The sequence below is a fragment of the Ambystoma mexicanum genome, chromosome 13 (assembly GCF_040938575.1).
Source record: "Ambystoma mexicanum isolate Mex_15411 chromosome 13, UKY_AmexF1_1, whole genome shotgun sequence".
NCBI lineage: Eukaryota > Metazoa > Chordata > Amphibia > Caudata > Ambystomatidae > Ambystoma > Ambystoma mexicanum.
In genome coordinates this window covers 770,997,440-771,025,241 of record NC_090938.1, presented here as the reverse complement: position 1 = coordinate 771,025,241, position 27,802 = coordinate 770,997,440, and the positions used below count along the sequence as shown (strand labels likewise).

The following is a 27,802-nucleotide window of genomic DNA, read 5'->3' as shown; positions in this document are numbered from 1 at the left end:
GCCTCTTCCCTGGGCAGTGCAGGAACCTCCCGACGTCCTCCTTCTTGTCCCCACGACTGACGCTCAGGAACAGCGAGATCTGCTCGAACTGCCAGGAACAACTGCCTCAGCTACAGCTTTCTTCATTGACAAGGTACTGTGGAAAGGTGGTCCGGAAATCTTTTCGGCCATCGAGAAAGTGCGTGAAACTTTCCTCAACAAGAAGGCTTGTCCTTCCCTAAACATTCGTCAACTTTTCGCCATAACCATTATATACCAGAACTGTGCTATCCTATACAAAAGACTCTGAACCATTGACTTTGGCCCAGGCCTATTAAGAAGAATTGCTAGTTGTATTTAACTGAAACCCTTTGCCCTGCTTATGAATGTATTTGGGCTGTCTATTCTTATAACCTTGTCGTGTCCCTCCTTTATTAAGTATCTGAAGATCCATTTTGCTCCCACTTGATTATGGAGCTAAACTTACTTACCGGTTGGATTTTTGTGGTGTATTAGTGTGTGATATTGAGCTGCTTATGCTAGAGTAATGTTTTATAACTGACTGAGTAAATAAATGTATATTCTTTTACCAAGAAACCTTGATAAGTGTTTACTTGAATCACTGCATTGGTTGGTCCTTTGTGTAACTTGTTCTACTGCTCACTTAAACTCTTGAGATAAGTTGGGCTGCTCAGCCATCGCTACCACTTTACTGTGTAGTACAGGCTTGTACCAAAGGTGAAATTGTGTTTACACTTGTAGTCCTAATTGCCTGTAGTGTTCCCCAGGGGTACTGTAGGTGATTCTGCCTAACACTGGTGTACAGCGGTGAGGATAAAGTATACTTGTTACATTTAGAGTGCTACTTTTACTTTTGTTCAAATAATCCTTCCAAGGCAAAGCAACACTAGGATCTCACTTCTGGCTATTGGCAAATAGCACTGACAGATCATAGCAAGGAGAAAACGGCATTCTCAACCCCAGCAGGCCTCTACCAGTTTAAGGTAATGCCTTTTGGACTAAAGAATGCACCTGCTACATTCCAAAGGATGGTCAATCAAGTTCTGAATGGGATGGAGGACTTCTGCATGGCATACTTGGATGACATTGCAGTGTTCAGCGCTACTTGGTAAGAACATGTTGACCACTTAGTATATGTTTTGCAGGCTCTTGAGCAGGCACAGCTGACCATAAAGGCTAGTAAATGTCAAATTGGTCAGAGTAAAGTGGTCTACCTTGGACATGAGGTAGGAGGAGGTGAAATCAGGCCATTGCCTAGAAAAGTACAAGCTGTACAAAACTGGGCCACCCCTACTACTCAAACCCAAGTGAGAGCCTTCCTAGGTCTCACTGGGTACTATAGGAACTTCATTGAGAACTATGGGACCATAGCTTCTCCCTTGAATGTGATCTCCTCTCCCAAATTCCCTAAAAAGGTCAGGTAGAATGAGGAGTGCACTCAAGCCTTTGAAGGCCTAAAGAAAGCCCTTTGTCAAGCTCCAGTTCTAAGAGCTCCTGACTATAACCAAACCTTCATTGTGCAGACAGATGCTTCAAATACAGGTATAGGTGCAGTCCTTAGTCAACTGGATGAGAAAGGTAGGGAACACCCCATGTGCTTCATCAGCAGGAAGCTGAAGGAACCAGAAACAAGGTGGGCAACCATTGAGCGTGAATGCTTTTCTATTGTGTGATCACTGAAGAAGTTTAGGCCATACCTGTATGGATCTACTTTTGTGATTCAGACTGACCACCAACCCTTGAGATAGTTGATGCAAATGAAAGGGGAAAACCTAAAGCTACTGAGATGGTCAATCAGCCTGCAAGGGTTTGATTTTACCATTGAACACAGGTCAGGGGGTCACCGCCAAAATGCTGATGGTCTCTCCGGGATGTTTGACCGACTGGAGTAAGGAGATTCATCCAGGAGTGGATTAAATCCTCCTGTCCCTTACATTGGGGGGGGGGGGGGAGCGTGTTAGGGAGAATTCTCAATATGTGCTAATTTCCCTTACCTTTTGAGACCCCCAGCAACTTTGCTGGATTTCTAGGATTTGATTTCTTACCTGGAAAGAGTGTGAGCCTTTTTTTCCCACTCTTTCATGTATTTTGATGTGTGTTTTACTTTTGTGTTCTTTGATTATGGAGTTTTAACACAACTCCATAGGCATCATCTTTTTCTGTGTATCACACAGCACATTCAGTGAAGTGGCACAGGGGTGTCTTTCAGACTCCCCAAGGTTTAAATACCTTCCCTGGGACTGATTACTGTCTCCCAGGGCATGTAAAGTTAAATTGACTTTACTAGTCTCTTTAAATTTACTGCCCCAGCACACGCTATCTTACTATAGAGTTCGGGAGGGGTTGCCTAGCTTCCCCCCGAGTCAAAATACTCATGTAACAGTAAAATGTTACCCTTTCCTACTTTAAATGGCTGGTGGCAGTGGTTTAGATCAAACTACCATGATTTTTCCCTACCGCTAACACCGGTAGCTAAAAATCGGGTCAGCCATGTTTTTCAATATGGCACCCAAGACCTATTTGTAAAAACAGACTCCGGTCACCTTTTTTTGACATTTCTTTTAGGAAAGGTCCTGCTTGTGTTTGTCTCTGCGCGCCAAACCAGGTTTGGTCCCTTTGTCCGTTGGCCTTTGGCGGGCTTCAGTGCTGAAGCCCTCCTCTGGCGCCAGGGTGTCTGGGGTGGACAGGATGTGAGCGAGGTGCCCGGAATTCCCTGCGCTTAGTCTCCTAGGAGACCTGAATGCACTCTGGCGTGATTGGCCGGCTGGCTGTCCGGCAAGGACAGACACCCTGATGCATGAGTGACAGCCAGGCTGGAATGAATGGGGTAAACTATTTAAAAGCAGGTCTCTGGGACTTGGAAAGCAGAGTCGACCACTCGAATGAAAGAACCGAAGATTAGAGGAAGGAAGAGGACTGCTGCAACTCCTGGACGACTATTGAAGCTCTGCTGCAGGTACGAATTGCCTGAAACTCAGACGACAGAGAAGCCCTTAAAGGTTAACTTCTTCCCTTGAGTTTGGTGGGAACAACCAACTCACAAGCCACCTGGACACTGTCCTATTCTGGTCGAATTTTCATCAGAGTGCTGTTGAAAACCGGGTAGCCAGAGGGAAGGAAACCAGCTTGTGGACTTTAAGGTACTCACACCTTAAACCGACATCTTGCTACAGCTTTTGGCCTCTTCCCTGGGCAGTGCAGGAACCTCCCGATGTCCTCCTTCTTGTCCCCACGACTGAAGCTCAGGAACAGCGAGATTTGCTCGAACTACCAGGAACAACTGCCTCAGCTACAGCTTTCTTCATTGACAAGGTACTGTGCAAACACGTCCGGAAATCTTTTCGGCCATCGAGAAAGTGCGTGAAACTTTCCTCAACTACAAAGACTTGTCCTTCCCTAAACATTCGTCAAACTTTTCACCTAGCCAAATCCTTTAAAAATCAGTGGCAAAGACTTCACCATTATATACCAGAACTGTGCTACTCTATACAAAAGAATCTGAACCATTGACTTTGGCCCAGGCCTATTGAGAAGAATTGCTGGTTGTATTTAACTGAAACCCTTTGCCCTGCCTATGAATGTATTTGGGCTGTCTATTATTATAACCTTGTCTTTTCCCTCCTTTATTAAGTATCTGAATTACCATTTTGCTCCCACTTCATTTTGGAGCTAAACTTGTTCATTTACTTACCGGTTGGATTTTTGTGGTGTATTAGTGTGTGATATTGAGCTGCTTATGCTAGAGTAATGTTTTATAACTGATTGAGTAAATAAATGTATATTCTTTTACCAAGAAACCTTGAGTAAGTGTTTACTTGAATCACTGTATTGGTTGGTCCTTTGTGTAACTTGTTCTACTGCTCCCTTAAACTCTTGAGATAAGTCTGGCTGCTCAGCCATCGCTACCACTTTACTGTGTAGTACGGGCTTGTACCAAAAGTGAAATTGTGCTTACACTTGTAGTCCTAATTGCCTGTAGTGTTCCCCAAGGGTACTGCAGATGATTCTGCCTAACAATATACTACATTTCCCAAGTTGCTTAGCTGCAACTTAACTCCTTTGGTGGCGCGTAAGTGCCAGCGTGTTGGCCAGGCCGGTTTTCACCGGTCCATAAGCCCTCGTCTTCCCCCAAAGCACTTTGATACTGTGTTTGTGTTTTGTCGGTTCCTATGTGAGGGTGTCTGCATCTTGCAAAACTGTGTGCATGAGCGCTTGTTATCAGCATACTGTTTATTACTGGGCATCAATTGAACATTGAACTTTGAACATTCTGTCACAGTTTATTATACGGTCACACCCAAGTCAGGGAGCTCTTTTCCCCCACAATGATTGTGGCACTCAATAATGCACTTTCAGTTTTTCATTCAGGTGCTTTTTGGTGAGGCCTCTAACCCGTCTCGCACCCACCCACAACAAGTACCCGGTGCCACAATGGACTAGGAACCAGGCCGGTGTGTATTAAGGATATAGATTTATTAATTTATTTGAATTAAATATCACAAATAGATGAACATCAGCCACCAATACTGTGGCAACACAAGAACAAAATAACTTCTGTAAAGTACCAACACAGAGATGACACTAAAATATGCAGTTACAATTGTTTCCTTTTTAATCGCAAACCAATACAGAAAAGAACAGTTCTAGACACACAGTGAGTGCAGATTGAAAACTCAATGTTATGATACCTTTCCTCCCGGGGGCGTGGCTTGGGCTCATGCCGTGAGGACGCTTTCACCCGCGGCTCCTGCCCTGATCCTGCAAAGATCCTGCGTTCTTCTAATAAAAGAAACAACTGAGTGGCTTTGCCTGCACCAACGGACTCGATGAGCATTTCCCCAGTCCCCGGACCGCACATACTACAAAATCGGAGTGCGGGCGGGCGAGGAGACAACGGCGAAGCTGAGACCCCCCGGCTTCAAGATGGCCGACGCGACATCGGCTTGGCAGAGAGGGGGAGGAGCGGCTTGGACGCTCGACGCTGAGCAGGTCCGCCGGCGATGTGCGCTCCGGCACACTGAGAAGGTGCTGGGGAGGACTCCAGGGGACACGGAGACCTGCTGTGGTGGCTGCCTGGACTCTCTTGCATACTAAGGCGAGGCTGCGGACTCGCAAGCGGAGGCGGCCGTCTCCTGCTGCGGGCAGCCTGGGCTGCCCATGATAAGCGCCCGCTGCCTTGGAACACGGCGAAGGGGCGCCCCGCCCTGATTGAGGACCGGCAGGTGCGGGAAGGAACTGGCACCCCCGCACACGTGTGCAGTGAAAACACTGAGAGGGACACAAGGTACGTGACACACCTGCGCTCCCATGGCCCACTGGGATAGAAACTCTGCGAGCACGGGGGCTGGGGCCTGGTGATACCTTGAAACAATCTCCTGTGGCCCCCACAGTTTGCGGGCGACGCTGGCCATAGCGTGGGCGGGGACACGCAACAACGGATGAACCAGAGCTAGGATACCACCCCTGGGACCACCACTTGCTGCAGAAGGGCTGGGTGGGTCGAGAACAAGGCACTGGGCAGGTTGCTGAAGCCCACCACCTGCCATATCACGCTGGGGGCAACTCACCCTGCGCTGAACTAAGGGCATCAGAGCTCAGATCCTGGGGCAACAGACCACAGCCTCCGCAGACCACGGAGGGCCACAATCCTGAGGGGGCGCACATTGCAGCTGACCTACAAGGCCCCACGTGGAGGCGATAACACGTCACGGGCAGTGTTGGGCAGAATCAGAGCACTGCATTAACCGATCAGAGAGGACCACGGCCTGCTGGGCAGTGGGGAATAGCACAGCGCACAGCGCCAGGGCACTATATATATTACATTGCCGCATCCTTGCCGACCGTGCGCCCAGTGGAAAACCCGGAACCCTAGACACAAAACTGCGACGAGGGAACCAACCCGGGGACCCCCACATGAGTGATACACCACTGCACAGCCGATACCCCCCGCATTCCCAACCATCACTGGGAACATGCCGTCCACGAAACAGAAAAAGGAACCAACGATCATGGACTCATTCAACGTCGCCAGACAAAAGGGGCAGCTACAAACCACCCCAGAAACACAGGTGGCACAACCTGCAGAGAGCTCTGCTAGCAAGGATAATCAGGTGCTCAAAGCAATCGCAGCCCTACGCACTTTCATTGACACCAAGATTGAGGAGGTCAAGTCGGACGTACAATTGATGAGACAAGACATGAGAAACCTCATGGAAAGAGTCACAACGGCTGAAACGACCCTGAAGGAGACAGCAGAAACCACTAGCGACCTGGGGAGGCGACTGACGGAGCTCGAAAGGAAGAACGCAATGCTGGAAGCCCGAGCAGAAGATGCAGAAGGGCGTTCCCAACGCAATAATATACACGTTTTGGGGGTTCCAGAGGGAATGGAAGGGTCCAACCCAACAGACTTTGTCGAAAACATGATACTTCAGGAGATTGGAGCAGAGAAACTATTGCAGGGGTTCACGGTGGAACGGGCACACAGATCACTGCAAAAAAGGCCGCCCCCGGGCTCACATCCTTGACCCATGATAGCTAAAATACTGAACTTTCGCGACAGAGAAACAATCCTGAAGTTCTCCAGAGAAGGAGGAGTGATCCCCGGGACAATGCCAACATAGCCATATACCCGGATTACACCCCGGCGGTGCAGAGGGCCCGGAACTCTTTCGTGCCCGTCAAGCTGAAACTCAGGAAATTGAACCTCAAGTACATGCTCATGTACCCGTCCCGCCTCAAGATCCTCTATAAAGGGCGCAGCGTTTTTCTGGAAACACCGGCTGCGGCCAACATGTGGCTGGAGCACAACAACCTGGAGGATGACCGGGAAGCGGTCACCTGAGGAACAGAGGTCCAGTCAGCTATGCGGAGGGGGGTGGAACATAATAAAGGAAGCTCTATGGGCGCAAGTAAAAAACCAAGAAGGTCGCCACAGTTTGTTATGGGGCAGGAGCGAGGCGGGAGCCTCCGACCGGGCAAAAGCATACACCCCACGAACCGTTCAGTGGCGGCCGGTTGCTGACACACCACAGCCCGCACGCCTTGGCCCTGGAGGGCCAGTCAGTTGCGGGGGCGCTCGAGCGCCACAGACACAAGGTGGCTGCTGAGCACAGTTACCTAGTTTTGGTATGGTTACAAATTTGTTTGGGTTTGGTTTTTGTTTGTTTCGATCATGCAAGCGGTAAGATCTCAACTCAAAATGGGGCATGTAACATGAGGAACGGAAGTGCTGTTGTAAGTTACGGGGTGGGGGGTGGGCTCAGCCAGAGCAATGGACTAGCTCTCCAGTTGGGGCGAGATCAATGGCTGGATGACCCCGGAGCCAACCAGCGGGGTCGCACATACCGAAATGGCCAACGACATTAGAATCCTAACTTGGAATGTCCGGGGTTTGGGCACCTACATACGCAGAAACAGAATTAAGTCTTTCCTTAATAGGAAGAGGGTGTCCATAGCTCTGCTTCAGGAGACCCATTGACGCAACAACCCCTGTGGGTGTTGAGAGATCAGTGGGATGGGCAGTGTTATGGAGCTCCCTATTCCAAGTATGCCCGGGGAGTGCTTATCTGGATTAGCCCATTGGTCCCGTTCAAGGTGTCGAGCTGGGAGGCAGACCAGGAGGGACGTTACCTGTTGGTCAGGGGCTGGATTGAACAGACTGAAATCAGCATAATAAATTAATATTTCCCCAATTATGGAATCCCAAAACACCTGGACACACTGGGAGCCAAACTAGCCAGCTGCCAAGACAGCCTCTGCATCTGGGGGGTGGGCGATTTTAACTGTGTTAGGGACTGGGAACTGGACAGATCCAAATCACCAGTAACCAAAAATGACGCGGCGACCGGGGCGCTTAACGCGCTGATAGAAAACTTGGACCTGGTCAACGTGTGGCAATAAATCCACCCAATGGACAGAGAGTACTCGTACTTCTCCGCCCCCCACGCCCTGCGCACCAGAATAGATTATATATTTGTACCCAAACATTACCAGCCACAAATGGACTCAGCTCAATACTTGGGCAGGTCAATATCGGACCACTCCCCGCTGCAGGTGATGTGGAAATTGAGGGGCCCCAGACCACCCATACCACTATGGCGCATGTCACCAGATGCCCTGACAGACCAGGCTTTTGCGGAGGGGTTACGGGACAAACTGGAAGAGTACATGGAAATAAACGTGGGCAGTGTTGAACAATGGGGCACAGTATGGGAAGCAATGAAAGTGGTTGTCAGAGGGGAGGCCATCACGGGAGCTGGAGGCATACGGAAAACACTAAGGGCTGAACTGGAAAGAACGGAAGAGGAGATAAAACACAAGGAAGTGAACACCAAAGGGACACAGGGGGAGGAGGAAGAACTAGCATTGCTGCGAGGAAATTGCTTAGAGGCATGGAGTAGGCTCTCCAAATTTGACTTCACAGTGAAAACAGCCAAAGCACACGCTGAAGGTGATAGACCAAGCAGGCTGCTAGCATGGCTATGTAGAAGGGAACACCCACAACACCAAATAACTGAAATCAAGGACAAAACAGGCACGTCACATAAAACACAACAAGACATAAATGACACATTCTGGGATTTCTACTCCCGCTTATACAGCCACGACCATCAAGTGGCACACTCAGACATATTAGACACATTGGAGGAAATATGCCTTCCCAAAATAGAGGAAACACATAGAGTGGCCCTAGACGCTGAAACAACGGGTGAAGATATTACTGAGGCAATCAGGTCCCTCGCCTCCGGCAAATCACCGGGTAGCGACGGACTCCCCCCAGAGTTCTACAAAGCATATGACGACATCATCACACCAGTACTGCTCGAGGTCTATCAAGAAGCATTCACCAACGGGGTACTACCGGGGTCTATGAGGGAAACACTAATTGTCCCAATACCCAAACCCGGGAAACCGACGGAAAGCTGCGACTCATACCACCCCTTGGCGATGCTAAACTATGATGTCAAAATCCTCACCACAATCCTCGCCAAATGCCTGAATAGAATAATTGGGGACATAATACACAGCAATCAAACAGACTTTATACCTGGGCGCAGCACCGCTTTAAACCTGCGCAGACTACAACACATTCTGGCGCAGACCGAGCGATCCCAAAAGGAATATGCTATACTCTCCTTGGACGCTATCAAAGCGTTCGATTCAATCTACTGGGAGTGGTTGCTGGCGGCACTGAGGGGGTTTGGTTTTGGGGAGGTCTTTATTCGCTGGGTCCGCATCCTGTACACTAATCCCAAGGCCAGGGTAAAAACAGGGAGGTTGGTGTCTGCAATCTGGGACATTGAGAGGGGGACTAGGCAGGGCTGCCCGCTCTCCCCAATGCTGTACGTCCTGGGTCTTGAACCCATAGCGATATACCTTAGGAAACAGTACTTAGACGCGGGTATCTGGTTCGGGGGAGCGGGGCACCTACTATCACTCTACGCAGACAACGTGCTTTTATATGTCAGGGACCCACATCTAAACGTCCCAGTAATCCTAGACATACTGGACAATTACGCCAAGGTATCCGGAATCAGCTTTAGCAGATCCAAGTCCTGCATATTCCCAATAGCCGGACTGAGAGGGAGAGACCCCAGCACGCTGCCTGCGGTTGGCCTCAGATTGGAAACTGTTTCGTTTAAATACCTGGGGGTTAACATTAAACACATGCCTGAACAGCTACACGAACATAACACGGCTAGAGTGCTGCATGGCATGAGGAACTCCATGAAGTTCTGGGCCAAGATACCGTTATCATTACTGGGCAGAGTAGTCATCACCAAGATGATCATCCTCCCGAGGTTCCTATACTTCTTTAACAATGTGCATTACTACATCAAGGCTTTCTTCTTTCGCACACTGGAAAAGCTGATCCGGGGGTTCCTATGGGGCGCTGCTCGCCACAGACTCTCACTAACAACACTATACCTGCCATACAACCAGGGGGGCGTGAAACTGCCAAACCTAGAAAAGTACTGCCTGGCAGCCCAACTTAGCCACGTGGTCAAATGGCTGTCCGATGACCTCACCTCGGAGACTATCTTGCTACAACAGTTGGTTGCGCCTACCACACTAAAAGAAGCACTCTGGGTAACTCTTGAGGCGGCGGAGCGCACTCCAATGGTGGTAATGCTGGGGAGGAAGATATGGAAGAGGACACGAGCTGTACTAAAGGTCACGCACCCTTACTCCCCAGAAATACCAATAGCGGCAGGTACATGCCAGGACAGCACAGACTTGGCGGTGCTGCGAAGATGGGAGGGGTATGGGATATACACGTGGGGAGACATGTATGATGAAGGGGCCTTCAGGGAGTTCAGCTCAATACAGGAACGGGAAGGGGTCCCCGGCGGGCAGTTCCTGTGGTACCAACGGGTTCGAAAGGTGGCCAGAGATGGCTGGGAGGGCTGGCCGGACGAGCCGCAGGCTGAACCAATCCTCACCCTGATGTACAGCCTTGGCGATGGCTGGCGCTCAGTCTCTAGTTTATATAGCATGCTCGTAGACACACCGTACCCCAAGAGTGCAGCGCTAAAAGAACAATGGGAAGAAGACCTGGGCACGACATTAACGGAACAGGACTGGGAGAGGGCGTTGAGCTACCCCAAAGCAGTGTCACAAAACCACTGGTTCAAATTGATACAGCTTAATGTGCTGTACCGCACTTATATGACCCCACACAGGATAGCTACCTTCAATAAGAACGCTAGCTCGCGATGCCCATGGTGCGGAAGGGAGGAAGCCGACATGATACACATGTTCTGGGGCTCTGAGCGGGTGAGGGATTCTGGTCACGAATAGAACAAGCTTGTAGAGCAGCCGGTGTTGTCCGGTACGAGTGGTCACCAAGAGAGTGCCTGTTTCGAACTTACCCCAGGATCAGCAAACATAAACATGTGCTCAAATTCATGGACCTCTCATGTATCCTAGCCAAAAGAACCCTTGCCATGTCATGGAAGAGGGCCGGGGGGCCACAATACCAACACTGGCACAGGGAATTCGAGAGATGGGCGGAGGCTGAAACTTAGGTATGGATGGAGGCGGTTAACAGATCAGGGCTGGATAGTAACGACAAATGGGTTGCTTGGAAAGCACTGGTATGGGACATGTTTCACCCATCCGATGACAAACCCCCATGAATGAACTGCATACCATGAAGTGTGCCCACCCACGCCCAGGCGGCAAACTGCCCACCCCCACTACACAAGAACCGGGTGGGAAACCTCGAAGAAAGGGGCAAGAACTGCACCCCGGATGCCGCAACGTCCGCTCGGTCCCATGTCCCCATATGCCAAGACCGTAGTTAAGAACCGCTTGACCTGTTTTGTTTTGTTTGTTTGACAGTTATTATCTAAAACTGGCATTACTGCATGACCCTAATCAACCTCATGTAACGCAAAATGTTTTTACTAAATGCCAATAAAAAATATTTAAAAATAAAAAAATGATACCTTTCCCCCCAGCAACCCTCACCCGCCAAACATCAATTAGGCTTGACTCCTTTGAATGGAAGGCAGTGGCAGGGAGTGGGAACACAGTGGGAAAATCGGATTTTAAGTATTACAGAAACAAAATGGGAGACAGAAAAGTAATGGGAAAATTTGTTTTGCTACACCTAACAAGAACAGGTAGGGCTTTAAGGTTTTAGTCAGAGCACAATGGGAAAATCGGTTTGGGGATAGAAGCAAAGCTGCAATGTGAAAGAATGAACAGCAAGGGTAAATTAGTTTTGCAGAGCACAATGAGAAAATCGGTTTTGGGATAGAAACACAGCTGTAAAGTGAAAGAATGAAAAGCAAGGTGAAATTCATTTTGCAGAGCACAATGGAGACACCGGGGCAATTTCATTTAGCACCTTGCATATGCACAGGCACTACTGGGCTTCCCACTTCTGATTTAAAATGAAGGGGGTTAAGGGGAATTTTGTTTTTACACCCTGCGCACACACATGGAACAGGGCTTTGGGGTTAAGACTTCTGGAACATTTTTATGACTATACAGGCTCACAACACACTGCAAAGAGTTTGTTAGTTTTGAATGCCAACAAACACCACCTGTGATTTCTATGGGGGAATTAATTGATTTACTTTGATTAAATATGCTAGGGATCTTCACAGACAAACAGGATATCTTTCTATGGGGGAATGACTAAAACAATGCTGGACAAATATAGGGCTTACACAGTATATGGATTTGGGGTAGTTTTACTTACAGGAAAGGCCTGGAACTTGGCATCAGGGAGCATCAAGACACACCGCTGGGACAGCAAGTGGGTCAGTCAAGGATCTTCTCTCTTTCCTCCAAGGGTTCCCAGTCAGCTTCTATGTCTCCTGGCTCCTGTCTCCACTGCAGGATTTAGGCCTCTCTGCTGGGATGTTTCTCGCCAGATTCCGGCAGCAGGTTGCCTCTTGGAATGAGTGGAAGAAGTCCAGTTCTCATGCAAACAGGTTTATTTATAGTGCAAATGACATCATTGACTTGTCATGATTCCCTCGAAAGGGATTGGTTAATGTTCACTACCACTGTGTGCTAATAGGGCAAGGGGATGGGGGAGTGATTTGGGATAGCTGTGGGAGGAGAAAACTTCATCATCCCACTTTGACAGATGGGCTTGGTCTGCATTGAGCTCACAACATGGCAAGTAACCTGAATTTTCAAATCTTTCCATGTAGGGATACATTTTTGAGAACTACATTTTAAAGTGAATCATATAAGACTAGTCTGAAATCTGCACACCCTTTCTATACCGATATACATTTTTTCTTAATTTACTCAGGAACCATATCAGTGAAAAATATGCCACTCTACAGCTCCCATGTTAATGATGACCTGCACGCGCCTACCAACTTTCCCCTCTCCCAGAAACAAGGGAAGATCCAAATCACATTTTCATGAATAACTTTAGTTATGTTTATCACACCAAAATTGTTTTAGAATGGTTACAAGGCCGTGACTGTCACCTTTAGTAAAAATCTGAAATGACCGTCGTGCGATGTACGCTGTCCATTTTATGCAATACAATGTATTTCTTCCATTTAAATCAAGGTGCAGTTTCACTCCCCCTTCACGCCTGTCCTACACCTTTTTTAAAGTTTCATTTCTCTTCTTAGGCATGTGACTTAAGCAGAGATGCCTGTGTTTAGATTCTGCCTCCCCCTCCAATGCCTGCTCACCACAGTAGGACCTAGTATGGCGTGACAGGCATGGCAAAAGTTTGGGGGGTTGCAATTTTTTACAATAGACTCTTCAATTGTCATGTGATCCTCTGTGTGGCACCTGACGAGTGTGAGTGGCTGGCGATAAAAGTTAAAACAAACCACAAGGTATCCCTTACCATACTTGCTCTGTACCGTCCACCTAGAGCTATGCCATCATTTGAGGAACAATTCATCAGCCTTTTAAACAAACTCACTGAAGCCAGTATTCTTGTTATTGACCTTGGCCTTTGGGCAGATGACTGCTTGGACAAACCGGCCTCCTCCTTGCTGGCCGCGCTTGGCTTCATAGGGTACTCCCAAGCAGTGAGCAAACCAACACACATCGTTGGACACACTCTCGATTGGATCCTCTCACACCGCTTGCCGGTGTCTGACATCTCTGTTCGAGCCTGTCCTTGGTCTGATCACTTCCTTGTGTCCTCACTGGTTCATCCTCCTGCCCCTCCTCTGAGGATTAATACTACTCCTAACCTCACTACAATCTCAAGAAACATTAAAAAACTTGTTCCTGAGAACATAGTGCCCATCCTTAAAACTAAGCTCCTTGGGCTCAAACAATTTGATAAGGACAATGACCTGGCCCTCTTTTTTGTGGACACCTTTAACAAAGCTGTCAATCATCTTGCCCCGCCTGAAACCAGAGTAATTAAACCAGCTTCCATCAAGAACTCCTGGTTCTTGACTCTGAAAGAGTAGCAGAAAGAATTTGGCGCAAATCTCCTTCGCCATCTACATTGACCTTGTACAAACAAGCTGCACATCAACTAAAGACAGGTAACATGGCCGCTAAAACCACTACCTTCAATCGTAGGATTTCTCAGGCTAAGTCTAGCTCTAAAGAGCTTTTCACAATCCTGAAGGAATTCGAAGGTAAGACAGTGGTGGGACCTACTCCTACTAAGGATTCAAAGTGGTGTAAGGCAATCCATGATGAATTTAAGCAAAACATGTTTGAACATCAGGAGGCTCTCAGTGCTGATAGGAAGACCATCCCACCTGCGAGAGCGGATGTTTCCATCTCCGGGTTCAATCCTAGGCCCATCCCAGTCCTCAAAAGTAATGAGTTCACCTTCTCCCCCTCCTCTGAGAATGATGTTTCCCAGATCATAAGCTCTCTGAAACCCACCGTATGCCATGGGGACATCTGTCCCTCAAGGGTGTTTAAAGATTGCTCAGACATCTTAGTCCTGAGGGTTAATAAGTTGGTGAACTTATCTTTTTCCGAAGGCCTGGTACCTCAGTTTCTGAAGGAGGCCTGGATTACGCCACTTCTCAAGAAGAGCAGCTTAGATCCATTTAAAGCTGGCAATTATCGTCCCATCACAAATGTTCCTTTTTTGCTCAGTGTTGGATCGAGCAGCCTTCCTACAATTCCAGAGCTACTTTGATATAAATAATATTCTCGGCCCACACCAGTCTGGCTTTCGGGCCAAATATGGCACAGAAACTGCCCTTCTCGATTTGAAATCTAACCTTTCTCTCATTGTGGAAAATGGCCACCCTGCCTTGCTAATGCTATTGGACCGCCCTGCAGCCTTTGATCTCGTGGATCAATCCCTCCTGGTCACTAGGCTGCGAGAGGTGGCAGGTTGTTCCAATGCGGCTGCTCAGTGGGTTTCATCCTTTCTGGGACCCCACAATGCTAGGGTCACGGTTGGTGATGCACGATCCATCCCGGAGGCTACTTCCTCTGGTGTACCACAGGGATCCTGTATCTCGCCGACTCTCTTTAATATTTACATCCTGCCGTTCCTAACACTTCTCGATGACCTGGGTGTACAGTATGCTAACTATGCTGACAACACCCAGGTAGTCTTGAAGCTGTCGGCATCCACAAACAAGACTCGGCAGCTATCAACATGGTCTATAGCGTTATCCATATTTCTCTGAAAGGTACAGGAAACCCCACTCTCTGGAAGAGGGTATTAGTGATAAAGACTAGTCTCGGAAAAAACATCCAGAGAATATCATTTAAATTTCTCGTATTAAGGATTTTATTAAACCTAATACATTACTTGTTATGTGAGTTTAATCACAGGTTTATTTTGCACTCAAACAATTATTTAATTAAACATAGTAGCAGAACACTTTTGTTTAAAAACTCATCATAATTTCATAAAATTCATACTCTTAAATCATTCACACATTTATCTTCAGCCATACACCATACAGTAACTCATTCATACACAACATCAATAAGTACAAGTAAAAAACACATGTAAAACATCATAATTCATTCACAATCCGATTATTTATACAAAAATTATTATATGTTGTAAGAAACAACAACAAACAGAATAACCACAATAATTCTTGAGAGTGGTCAATGGTTCGGATAGGCAAAGAATAGAGGGTCTTCTCAAATAGCCTTATCCACACTTTCTCTACCGGTTTCGACGTGTTAACATTTTTTGTGTTACGTCTTCATCAGGAGATATTGATATATTCTAAAAAATGAGATGGAACAATTATGAGAGACATAAGTTTCCCTAAACAAATATATATACATAGTGAAAAGGCGCAAATATGTGAATACACCGTGCTCAAGTTAAAAGTGGAGGAATCTGCTCCTGTCCTGCTAATACCCCTAAATGTGAGTATACATAAAGGGTAAACAGAAGGCGTCATATAAGGAGTGCCACCAAACAAAATCAGTGTCCCCAGGCTCGGCAGGACTAGATCAGGACTCGAAACCCACTAAATGTGATACATCAATTACGGCATGCAAAAAAAGAAAGGCTTCCCATATTAGAAAGTTTAGGTATAAAATAGCCCAACTACTAACCTTGAGAGCATAATCCAGAGTAAATCTGTGATGTGTTATCGCTGTTACTTAGATTTTTCAACCTTCAGAGCGAGGATCCCGTTAATTTTGAAAAAGTGTACTTAGTACTTCCATCTAAGGGATTAGAGTAGATTGGGAGAATCAGGCAAGCCCTCTAACAAGGAGCGGAGGTACCTGGACCCAAGTAGTGATCAATATATTATTCTTACCCCAACGGGTCAGATCGCAGTGGACCTATTGGTGGTGCTGGTAGTGCCTCTAGCTGGATATTTATTCAAAAGGAACTGCTGCAGTTGCCAGGAGAGTGAAACCTAAAATATAATATATAAGCAGAGGGAAAGATGTTAATAATTATGTGATTTCATAATTACACTATCTACCTATTTCTGCAGCTGACAGACTCATAACATAATTTGGAGTCATCAATTCGGGTCACATAATTGTATCCTACTAATGGATATATAATGTGAGCAACTAAAAGCTAAGTAGACTTGTGAGACCAACAATAAAGTATGCAGTTGGGTTGACTAGATAAATGCTAGTTAAGACTAGATAAACAAAATCCCGCATTAGAGCGGAAGTGTGGATCTAGTTTACCTGAAACTGGCAGCCCACGTAATGCTGAACCTGTTCCCAGTTCAGGTCTCGCACGCTCACTTTCCCCGACCTTCAATGCAGACCGTAGAATCGCATCTGAGAGGCAGCGCTCATGGGGCGTATAAATAATCAGTTTGAACTCCTCACGTGATCGTATTGTGCGTTACGTGGTTACGTGCTTGCGCGCAATGTCCAGCGTGTCAAAAAGAACAGGAGAGACGGCGGGAAAAACGCTCTAAATGCAGTCATTAGGGTATTTGGAAGAATTGGCAGTAAACCTCAGCCAACCCACAAAGTTAAGTATACTAGCTATAAACACAAGGACCATTACCTAAAGTTCAGGAAGTTTATCTTGAATGCCACGGCATTCTTGTTTGGCCTGAAATATGCGAATATTAACTGTCTGAATGCCAGGGTTCTATAGTGTTGAGCCCCTCTGTCAATGTTTTTAAATTGAAAATCCATAATTGTTCTTTATAAGCTAGATTTTTCGCAAGCTGTATCGAATTTTGACCAAATACCTTTTCTATACAGAACCATTCCATCTGGTCTGCTTTATGGCCCATTTCCACATAATGGATGACCATCGGAGCATTTAAGTTACGTGTTTTTATCTTGGAACGATGTTCATTGATGCGGGTACTCACTTCTCGAGCGGTTTTTCCTATGTACATTTTTTTACACGGACAGATAATTGCATAAATTACGTTTTTACTTTTACATGTTGTGAAGGTACGAAGATCCCAATTTTTATTTTCCTTAAAAAAGTGAGTAGTCTTTTTTGAAAATTTGCACGCTATACAAGTGGTGCATGGAAAATGACCAATGACTGGATTTTGATTAAAATCGCGCACGTTTGATAGTTTCACGTGATCTCTGCTGGCCCGGGTAATTTGCTGTTTAAGATTCTTACTCTTTTTGAATGCAAAAAGAGGTTTTTTCAGTGCAATGCCCGATACTTTTAGGATGCGCCAGTTTTTTAGTATAATACCTTTAATGCTTTCACTGTGTTGACAAAAGGTTGATACACAAACTAGTTCCTCTTTTTTCTTTACTTGGGTTTTAGGTTGCAATAATGCCTCTCGGTTTGTGAAACGAGCTCTTTTTCTAGATTGCTTTATGAGCCTTCTTGGATATCCTCGTTCCAAAAGTCTTTTCTCTAAAATCAGAGCATGTTTGGTGTAGTTGTTAATGTCAGTGCAGTTACGACGAAGCCGCAAAAACATACCGTACGGTAGGTTCCGCAAAAGACTGGCCGGATGTTGGCTCTCATATTTTAGAGTAGTATTTCTTTCTGTTGCCTTTCTATGTAATTCCGTATGGAGAATCCCCTCTTCCAAAAAGATGGACAAATCCAGAAAGGCTAATCTCGAGGTGGAATATTCAAAAGTGAAGTGAATATCCACATCTACTTGATTTAGCCATTCTACAAAGGACAGCAGTGACTGCAATGATCCTTCCCAAATCATAAATATATCGTCGATATGATTTTTCTCTATATGGGTTGGAAACATGTAGAATTTTCTCTTCCTCGAGCAGTGCCATAAAAATTATAGCCAAATTGGGGGCAAAAGTACAGCCCATAGCCGTTCCCTTGCTTTGCAGAAAGAAGTCTTCCTTAAATTTAAAGAAGCTGTTATTAAGAACCAATTGAGCTGCTTTGCATAAGAATTCTGTGGGGACAGAATGTGGAGGTGGTCGCTTATCCAAAATCGTCCTCAGACTTACAATGGCCCTGTCTTGTGGTATATTGGTATATAGAGCTTCTATATCCAAGGAGACCAGTATAGCGTTATCCAGGCATGCGTGGCAACCAACACGTTGGTCTTGAACAAGGACAAGACTGAGCTCCTGGTTGTTGCCACAGGGCCTCGGCTGAAAAAACTACCAGCTGCTTTCCAATGTTTTAACATAGCAGGCACTATCATTCCAGTGGCGAAAAGTGTCAAGACCCTAGGGGTCACGCTCGATGCCGAGCTCACTATGAAATCTCACGGTCCCCCTTCTCAGGGCTCACGCCTGGACTACTGTAATAGTTTGTTCCTGGGTACTTCGCAGGCAAAGTTGGCAGCACTGCAGGTGATTCAGAATGAGGCAGTCCGGGCTGTGAAGTGCTTAGCCAGACGAGTTCACATTGCTCATGCGAGGAGGGTGCTTCATTGGCTCCCGGTGAAACACTGCATCACTCAGAAGGCTCTAACACTGAGTCACAATGCCTCAATCTCCAGGCCCCCTCTTACCTTTGTGAACGTACCAGGGTTTACCAACCCGGCCACTCGCTTCGGTCAGCTGATCAGGCTAGCCTTCAACAACCTAAATTCAAACTGAAAGGGTTTGGCGGTACCTCATTCAATGTCCAGGACCCCTTGGCTTGGAATGTGCTCCCTCCCTACCTAAGAAAGACAGTGGGGGTCATTCCGAGGTTGGAGGTAATGGAAAAACGATGCCGGTAAAGGATTACCGGCATCGCTTACCGATATGGGCTATTCTGACCAACCAGACCGCTATTTACGGTACCGTAAAGTACGATGCAGTAAATAGCGGTTTTGGGTCACGCTCGTGATACACCATGCCGATAATAGCGGCATGGCGTAAACCGGAGCTGATCACAAGTAACGCGCACACTTAAATAACGGCCTACTTAAGGCCGTAAAGTACCTTACCGGCATGGAGTACATACAGCTCAGAGAAGGTGTAAAGAACCCTGATCAGTGGTTCCCAGAGCCAAAGGTCCGCACAATCAGCACAGGTGTAGGCAATGGAGTCTGCCACAGCTGAAAAGGGTCACACCCACACACCACACCCCTTCCCACACCAAGATGATACCAATAGTGGTAGCAGTACATGAAGCAGGAGGCCCTGCTTGCAAGGCCACAACTACAATAACAACTCCAACAACACCAGGCCCCACCACAGAGAAGACACAGGAGGAGAAGGAGGGTGAGACAGGCCCAGCATGCAGCACCAGTGCAGCCACCGTCACCACCCCAGCAGCCCCCACTCCCATGCATCAGGTCCGGTCCCCAAGCGAACCCCTGAGCAGATACTCACCCTCTACCAGCTTGACTGTGCCACCATCACCACCATAGTTGCCCTGATTAATTACGAGAGATAAGTGAGCATCATACAAATACACACCGCTATCCCTGCTCAACTGAAGGTGGTGCCTGTGCCCCACATCCATGCCACAGGCACCTACCAGGCACCTACCAGCACACAGTGGGGCCCATGCATGGCATATCACAACCGTTCATTTCACGGACGCAGAACCAAGTGCCGGATCACCTCCACAAGCACACAAGGGACTACACATCCCTACCATGGACTACCCAGGAGATATACGACACAAAAGTTTCACCCCATGCATTGGCAGGCATGCCAAATTGCATGGGTCCCCCTGACTGCACCCACGTGGATTAGGCGGACCCGCATGGCATGCAGGTGGCGTATCGCAACCGCAAGCAATACCACTCCACCAACGTGCAGACGGAATGCAACGCAAGCAACACCATCACACATGGGTGGGCCCAACATCCAGGACCAACTCATGACTCAATGGGCCAGCTGAACCCCATGCTACCCTGCCGCATGGGGCGACATGCAGGACGACGTGCCTGTCTGCTTGTTGAGTCGTCTGACTGTGTCACCATAGTACGGATAAGAGCAGTATGATGGATATGCCACTGACTACAGCCAACACACCCAACTACGGAATCACAAAGTACACTGCAATTCATGGATCTAACCTCAAGACTGCTGCATGCATTAATGAAGCACAAACCACGAGATGTGCGGGCCACTGTTCATAGACCATCTCGAAGACGCTCCCCCCTACAGCATTCCATTGCACAGGACACATATTGGGGCCATGAATGGGGTAAATGCATCCATGGACGTGTGCATATGGGCATCAATGACCTGCTACCATGTAAGACAAGTTCATTACTCCACCATGACAGTCAAGACACTTACCTTCATTGGCTAGACATGCAGGTGTTGGTGGCTGTCCCTTGACACCATGGTACAGGACCCCTGTCACAAACCCACAGAACAGGCCCAAGTAGGCTTACAATACTGCCCATACCCGTGCATGCGTGCAGATGAAGCAGCCACTTGGCTTGTACAGTGCACATATGAGTTGCCTAAGCTGGTCCGGTGGGGGACCCAGCTACTGCAATGAGTAGGTGTCCAAGAGCCCCATGTCATGTGTGATGCTGAACGAAATTGTGCATCCCTTGGGACGTGGCCCTGTCCCCTGACATGGGACTGCTAACACCAGATGAAGTTGGAGTGAAGGTGGAGGAGGAAGGGGCAAGACAGCATCATTGAGCCGGTGCACAGGAGGGACATGTCGTGGGGCAAACATTGATTGGACAACAAAACTGAAACACAAGTCAGCAGAGGGTGCCATGACATGGGCACACAGGGCACTCACTAGGTGTGTGGATACTTGTACACCATGCACTGTCATACATCATAATACGCATGCACAATGATGAATGTCCACACATGTTTAACTTTGCGACTCCAACGGTGTATTGTAGATTCAAATGCATAAGTGTGAACATTCCCCCCCCCAACTCCACAACAAAGCCTCACCCCCACCCCCCTCCCCCCCAACTCCACAACAAACCCTCACCCCCCACGCCGCCCCCCAACTCCACAACAGTAGTCCCATGTTGTCCATCAAGGCCACATGTGGCAGCAATGCCGACTAATCCATGCTCCCGGGGAGGCATGTCCCGGCACCGCGGAGAACGCAGGGTGCGTCGCGGTGGGCTTGCTGGGGTGGAGATACTGGATGAGGGGGTGTCCTCCTGCTGAGGCGGCTGATTGGGATGCGCAGCCTCAAGGGCATCTGCAATGCGTCCAAGGATGTTGCATAACCGGTTCGTGCTCTCCGTGACCACCTGACGCATTGCCCTAAGTTCGTCTAGCCACTCCACCCTGCCCTGGCGGTTGTCTTCCATCACCTCAGTGATGAGGGCAGTGAGCTGTGCCACACGAAGTGCATCCAGTGGTGGTGTTTCATCCCTGCAGGGGATTGGGCCTACATGCCCTGACAGGGCCTCGACTGGGGAACTGGGCCCGGGATCGGCGTCTCCCTTTGCATTGCCACGTGCACTTCGGCCAGGTGTGTCAGGCTCCCCTGAGTCACTGCACAACACCTGGGGGACATTGCTGGGCTCTGGGGTGTGGACGGTGGGGTAGAACTCCTCCTCTGACGCCCACAGGTGGACAAGGGGCTGTCCACATTTTCCAGGGGGGCCGTGGCTGCCACCTCCCCAGCAATGCTCGACTCCTCTGACCTTAGGGTGGGCATTGTGTCAGGCGCTGATGCAGGGAGGGATGGGGGTGGTGCATCCTCCATGGACCTTTGGGGAGCCGGGGTGGGTGTTTTTGTCCGGGCTGGTATGCAGCAGACCCTGCCTTTGCCCGTGGAGGTGGTGGGATGGCTCGTCTCGGCCTCCTCGCTCGCATGCTCAGTGCCTGTGGGGGTAGAAGAGGGGGACTGCATGAGTGATTGTCTGAGACGCTAATTACATTAATGGCTGCATTCACATTTCAGTCATTTGGGGTTTGTGGCCTTTTGGGCGTTGCAACATGTGTCTGATATGTACGCAGGTGTCGGAGTCACTCATCCTGGCCTGGTACTGTGCAGTCTGACTCGCACACTGCCAACCCATCTGCATGGTGTGCATCATGGGATGTGCCAGTTTGTGTACTATGTGTGATGTGCGTTATGTACGTGCACTTGGCACTTGCTTGGGTGGCAGATGGCTCAGCATGATTTGGATGGGGGGATGGCACCATGACAAGGTGCTTTGGACGGCCCTTGGGTGTGTATTTATCATGTAATTGCCATTGGCGGTGTTGACTTTGGACACTCACCTCCATCAGCAGACGACGGTGCCCCACACTCCATTTCACCAACGCCCTCTTTGGATGCGGTCCCAATCAGTGCAGCGCATGTCTCCTCCCATGGCTCCAGTCTCAATGGGGAACTTGGGCCCCCTACGGTCTGCTGTGCCTGACTCCGGTTGGCGGAGAGGAGGCTCTGCACCCTCATCCGCAAGTCATCCCACCGCTTGCGGCAGTCACAGGGGGTGTGGGGGTTGGTGCCTACTGCGCTCACCCTTTGGGCGAGTTGTTCCCAGATGTCTTTTTTGCGGAGCACCGCCTCCCGGCGCATGTTCCCGCTGAACACGATGTCAGCGTGCTCCGCCAGGGTGTCGACCATGGCCTGCAGCTCTTCCGGGCTAAATCGCTGCTTGCGGAGCCGGTCCGCTGACTTCTTCGGGGTTTTTGGCATTGCTACCGGGTGTGTAGGCCTTTTCCAAACTTCAGATTGCTCCCAAGGGTGCTGCCTGATGAGGATTGCAATGGATTGTGTTTTTAAAGATGTCCGCCGCGCTCCTTCCCGTTCCTGTGCGATGACAATATTTCTGGTTCCGTTATTTTGCGGTGACCGTAATTTACGGCATCCGTAAATTACGGTCACGGTTATTTACAGGCGTCGCTGCTTCCGTGGCGGTGTTGTTAAGTACTTCTCGCAGCATGCCGGTAGGGGGTTTTACGGGCCATTTAGCGGCATGCCGCTAGGTGCTTTACCGGCATGGCGGAAAGCTTGTGCCCGCGAGGTCGTAATGGGCCGCAATTAGCGGTCTGTCACCGGGCCGGTCTCGTTCTTTCCGCCATGCCGGTAAGTACCGGAACTGACCTCCAAGCCCGGAATGACCCCCAGTGTCTCTGGTGGACTTCAAGGAAAAAGTTAAGACTCACCTCTTTAACCTTTGCATAAACTGAACCTGCTTTCCTGCTGATTCAGCTTTTTTTTGTCTTCTGTGTGCGCCCTGAGACCTACGGGTGTGTGGCACGTTATAAAAATGTTAATAAATAAATCTAACCCCTCCCTGGACACCCCCATGCTTTTTGATTGTGGGGGTGCAAGATATCATGGCCTGAACACAGCTATGGTAATTCGCATTCCCTGTCTCCCGGGGGTTAACTCACAATGACACAAGTGGTCATGCTGTTTAATGTTTACTCTGGTCCCAACCAATGTAGATGCACCATCTAACCACTCCCTGGACACCCCATACCGTTTGATTGTTGGGGGTGCAAGATATCATGGCCTGATTGCACCTATCCGATTTCGCTTGGGGTAATTCACACTAACACAAGTGGACATCCTGTTTTATATTTACTCAGGTCCCAACCATTGTATTGACACCATCTATCTCCTCCCTGGACACCCCTATACCTTTTCATTGTGTGGGTGCATGATATGGCCGGAACACACCTATGGTCATTCACATACCTTGTTTTGCTGGGGTTAACTCACACTGACACAAGTGGTCATCCTGTTCTATGTTTACTCTGGTCCTAACCAATGTAGAGGCACCCTCTAGCACCTCCCGGAACACCCCCATACCTTTTGATTGTGGGGGGTGCAAGATATCATGGCCTGAACACACCTATGGTAAATCGCATCCCCTACCTCCCTGGGGTTATGATACGATATGAAACGGCATTTATAACGCGCCTATACACAAGTGTTTCAAGGCACGATGAGGCAAGGGAGGGGGAACAGAGGGAGGACAGAGATAACGATCTTACTAGGCCAGGTGACAATGAGAGAAAAGTGCAGGGGTAGAGGGGGAGGGGACAGTGCAGTACATAGGATAACAGTAAAATAAATAAAGACAATAAATAAATGGGCAGCCAGCTGGTGGCAAGTGCAGGGGTAAGTGCAGACATCAGGTGTCAAGTGCTGATAGGGGACTGTAGGGTTACAGTCCCCGGGTGCAAGGGTTGCCAGGGGGGTAGTTCAGGTGTGCAACTGGCAGGGAGGGGATCTGGGCCCGAGATCAGAGGGTCGCCAGGTAACCAGTGCAGTTTCAGTTTCAGCCAGGAGAGAGGAGGAGAGAAAGCAGAAGCAAAGAGGAAGGTCTTGAGGTGCTTCCGGAACCGGAGATGGTTCTCCTCAAGTTTCAGAGAGGCAGAGAGGCTGTTCCAGAGGGAGGCCCCAGCAGAATAAAGAGATCTACCACCAACTCGTTGCTTGGGGAAGCGACTGACCCTGAGGGAGTTGGAGGCAGATGAGCGAAGAGCTCAAGAAGGAAGATATTTTGGAAGAGAGAGTTGAAGGTATTGAGGCCCTAGGCCCCAGAAGGCCTTGTGAACAATGCAGAGGGTTTTGCACTTAATCCTCGCCGCCACTGGGAGCCATTGCAGAGATTTCAGTCCTGCAGAGATACGTTCCCTGGGCTTGAGAATAAAAACAAGTCTTGCAGTCCTGTTTTGGATGAGTTGCAGAGGGCGGAGAGTAGAGGCAGGCAGATTTAGAAAGGGGCTGTTGCAGTAGTCCAGCCAGAGCTCTGGAGACAGTGAGCTTCTGGGGGAGGAGAGGAAAGGAAGAATACCTCTGAGGAGGTGGAGCTGGTAGTGTGATTTCTTAGAGACGTCAGAGATCTGAGGAGAGAAGGAAAGTGTGGAGTCAAAGATGACCCTGAGGTTTTTAGTCTCACAGGTGGGAGAAGGAAGAGGGCCAAGTGAGGCGGGCCAGAGAGTGACAGGAAAGGAGAGAGCAGATGTGCGGATGAGGAGAATCTCGGTCTTACTGGCATTAAGGCAGAGATCATTGGCGGCACACCACTCCCGGATAGCAGACAGTCAGAGATGAGAGAGGGAGAAGAGGTGACGGAGGGGAGCCTGAAAATGAGTTGTGTGGTATCCCCATAGCACTCAAAGTTTAGGCAGAGAGCTGCAATGCAGTGGGCAAGAAGTGCCAGGTATTGGTTAAACAGCCAGGGAGAAAGGTTAGATCCCTGGGGAACACCACAGGTAGAGATAGAGATAGAGGAGAGGAAGGACCCAAGTTGGACCAGGGAGGCTCGATCAGAGAGGAAAGAAGTCAGCCAAGCCAGGGCCTGATCGGTGACACCCAGTTTATCACGGAGAAGGTTGAGCAGGATGGCATGGTTGACTGTGTCAAAGGCAGAAGAGAGATCAAGTAAGATGAGGACACAGGGGGTGTTGGAATCAAGGTTTGCGAGCAGGTCTTCACGGATGTTCAGGAGAGCAGTTTCTGTGCTTCTGGCAGCTCTAAACCAGACTGATGTTCATAAAGACAACGGACAGATTCAGTGTGAAGATTAAGCTGGGAGATGATATATGTACACTTGTACTCCTTTTAAGAGGCTAGCTTTCAGGCGACACTTAATTTTTTAGTCCTCCTGTTTTACAGTTTATTTAAATCCATACTTACTGTCGTGTCTTATCTGAGTTAGGTGGAAAAAAAGTCTACTAAACCACCTTGCAGATAGTATTTTATCCACATACTCAGAGTGCAAGAATTGCGCCAGACTTGTAATGTTGTGTTATTCAAGTTTTAATTTATGCCCATACTGATGACACGTGTTTCGGCTACTGAAAGCCTTCCTCAAATCAGGGCTAATACTACTTTCATGATTACTCACAAGACACTCGATACAACTGATAAATAAAAATAACAAAATTAGAAATCAAAACAAAGAAACACAGAGATTCGTGGTTGGAGAAAGGGAGGGTGTTTTTTTTCGAAATTGAAAAACGTAGCAAAAAGACAAAAAACTAAATGTAAGGGTCAGATTTTCACAGTGTACACAATAAACAAATAACAATCCATATTAAACTCATATGGGTATGTAAACTGTTGGTGCTCCACGTTACCTTTGTAGTGTTGTTTAAAGTGGCAAACGTTGTTAGGTATGAAACCTAGTATAAGGGTCCGATCCCTGTGGGTAAATATCATAATACTGTGTTCAGTCCCTATTGGTCTGTTGTTGTCAGAAAGTTCAAGTAAAAACAACATTGGAATTCTATGCACTCTTATTAAGGCAATCCATTTGATCTTGTTTCCATTCTTATAAAATGTGCGTTCCGTCTTCTCATGGTTAGCTTTTATCTAAATCGTATCTAGTCCAGTTCAAGTATTTTAATTAATTGCATGCATACTTGTGCCCTCAGCAGCACACTGGCAGAAATGCCATCAAATGGAGAAGAAGAGTGACCTTAAATTCATTGGTCTACAGTATGTCCAAATGGGCAAAAGAGGAGGAGACAGAGAGAAAGCACTGCAACAAGCCGAAGCCAGAATCATCTGTAGAGTTAACAGTACTGTAACTGGACTGAACTCTGATAATGAGATGGTGTCATTTCTCTAACTGTATTCTAAATGCATATAATTGATACTTGAATGTACAGTTCTTAGACTTGTGGAGTAAGAAAAGTTAACAATTGCAATGTACCTTTATAACATGCATAATGGAGATTAAAAGAACCACCATATGGCGCTAAAAATACTAACACACTATGACTTGGTTCAGGCGTATATATACACCTGATTGGATCCTAACCACTAAATGCGCTTTTTCGATCACCAATATGCGGGGCAATAATGCATTCCCACAATTTATGATGCTAACAACACTTGCATTCATTAATTAGGCGTAGTACCAAATACGTACTCTAATTCAGTTCTACTAACAATGATGTTCTAAGCATAGAAATATGCGGCTCGTAACTCTAAAACCACTAACATAAATATGCAATGATATTATACACGTAATGTTTCAAGAATGGGGATATGGGGGAGTGGCTACAAGGGCCATGTGAGCAGACGTATTCCTGGGAGAGCTCTGCTGGATCCGACTATGATCCGTAATATAAGTGCATATGCAGGCGCCTGACACAGACAAAAAGAGGCGTGCATGCACAGGAACAACCCGAGCTGGACTGAGAAAGGTCTCGAGCAGCAGAACGCAGCGGGTCCATGGCTCTGAGCCTTCCGAAAATTGCGGTGGCCTGGAATGGACAAAGCAAAATGGCGGATGGCCGGCAACAAAGAAGCTGAACAGCGTGAGACGGAATAGGTCTCATGTGAAGAGGGAGCGGAGGATTGCGGAAGCGAAACACAGTAGCGGGCCGGAGGAATTATGCAGGCTTGATGCGGTCCGTCTGAATCAACAACTGGATGAGCCGCCTAGCGAGGTACTGCAGCGTACCCACAGCCGGCAGCGAGCAGTGGCAGTAACGTGGGCTGCCAGACCATAAGAGTCGAACAGCCGCGCATTGGGAGAAGGGCAGACCCCGCAGGCAAAGCACGCGAGCAGAGGAAACAGATACATTTGTATCACAGCAAGTGTTGGTGCCCGCT

General features: G+C 48.1%; 1 protein-coding gene across 1 annotated transcript in view; it reads right to left on the bottom strand.

The window, feature by feature from the left end:
• The window catches only part of LOC138520556 (uncharacterized), a 111,632-nt gene that overhangs the window by 52,023 nt on the left and 31,807 nt on the right, over positions 1 to 27,802 (bottom strand). The window contains exon 2 of the mRNA XM_069632897.1: positions 22,739 to 23,029. Coding sequence (XP_069488998.1) covers positions 22,739 to 23,029 — 291 coding nt within the window. The remainder of the gene's footprint in view (positions 1 to 22,738; positions 23,030 to 27,802) is intronic.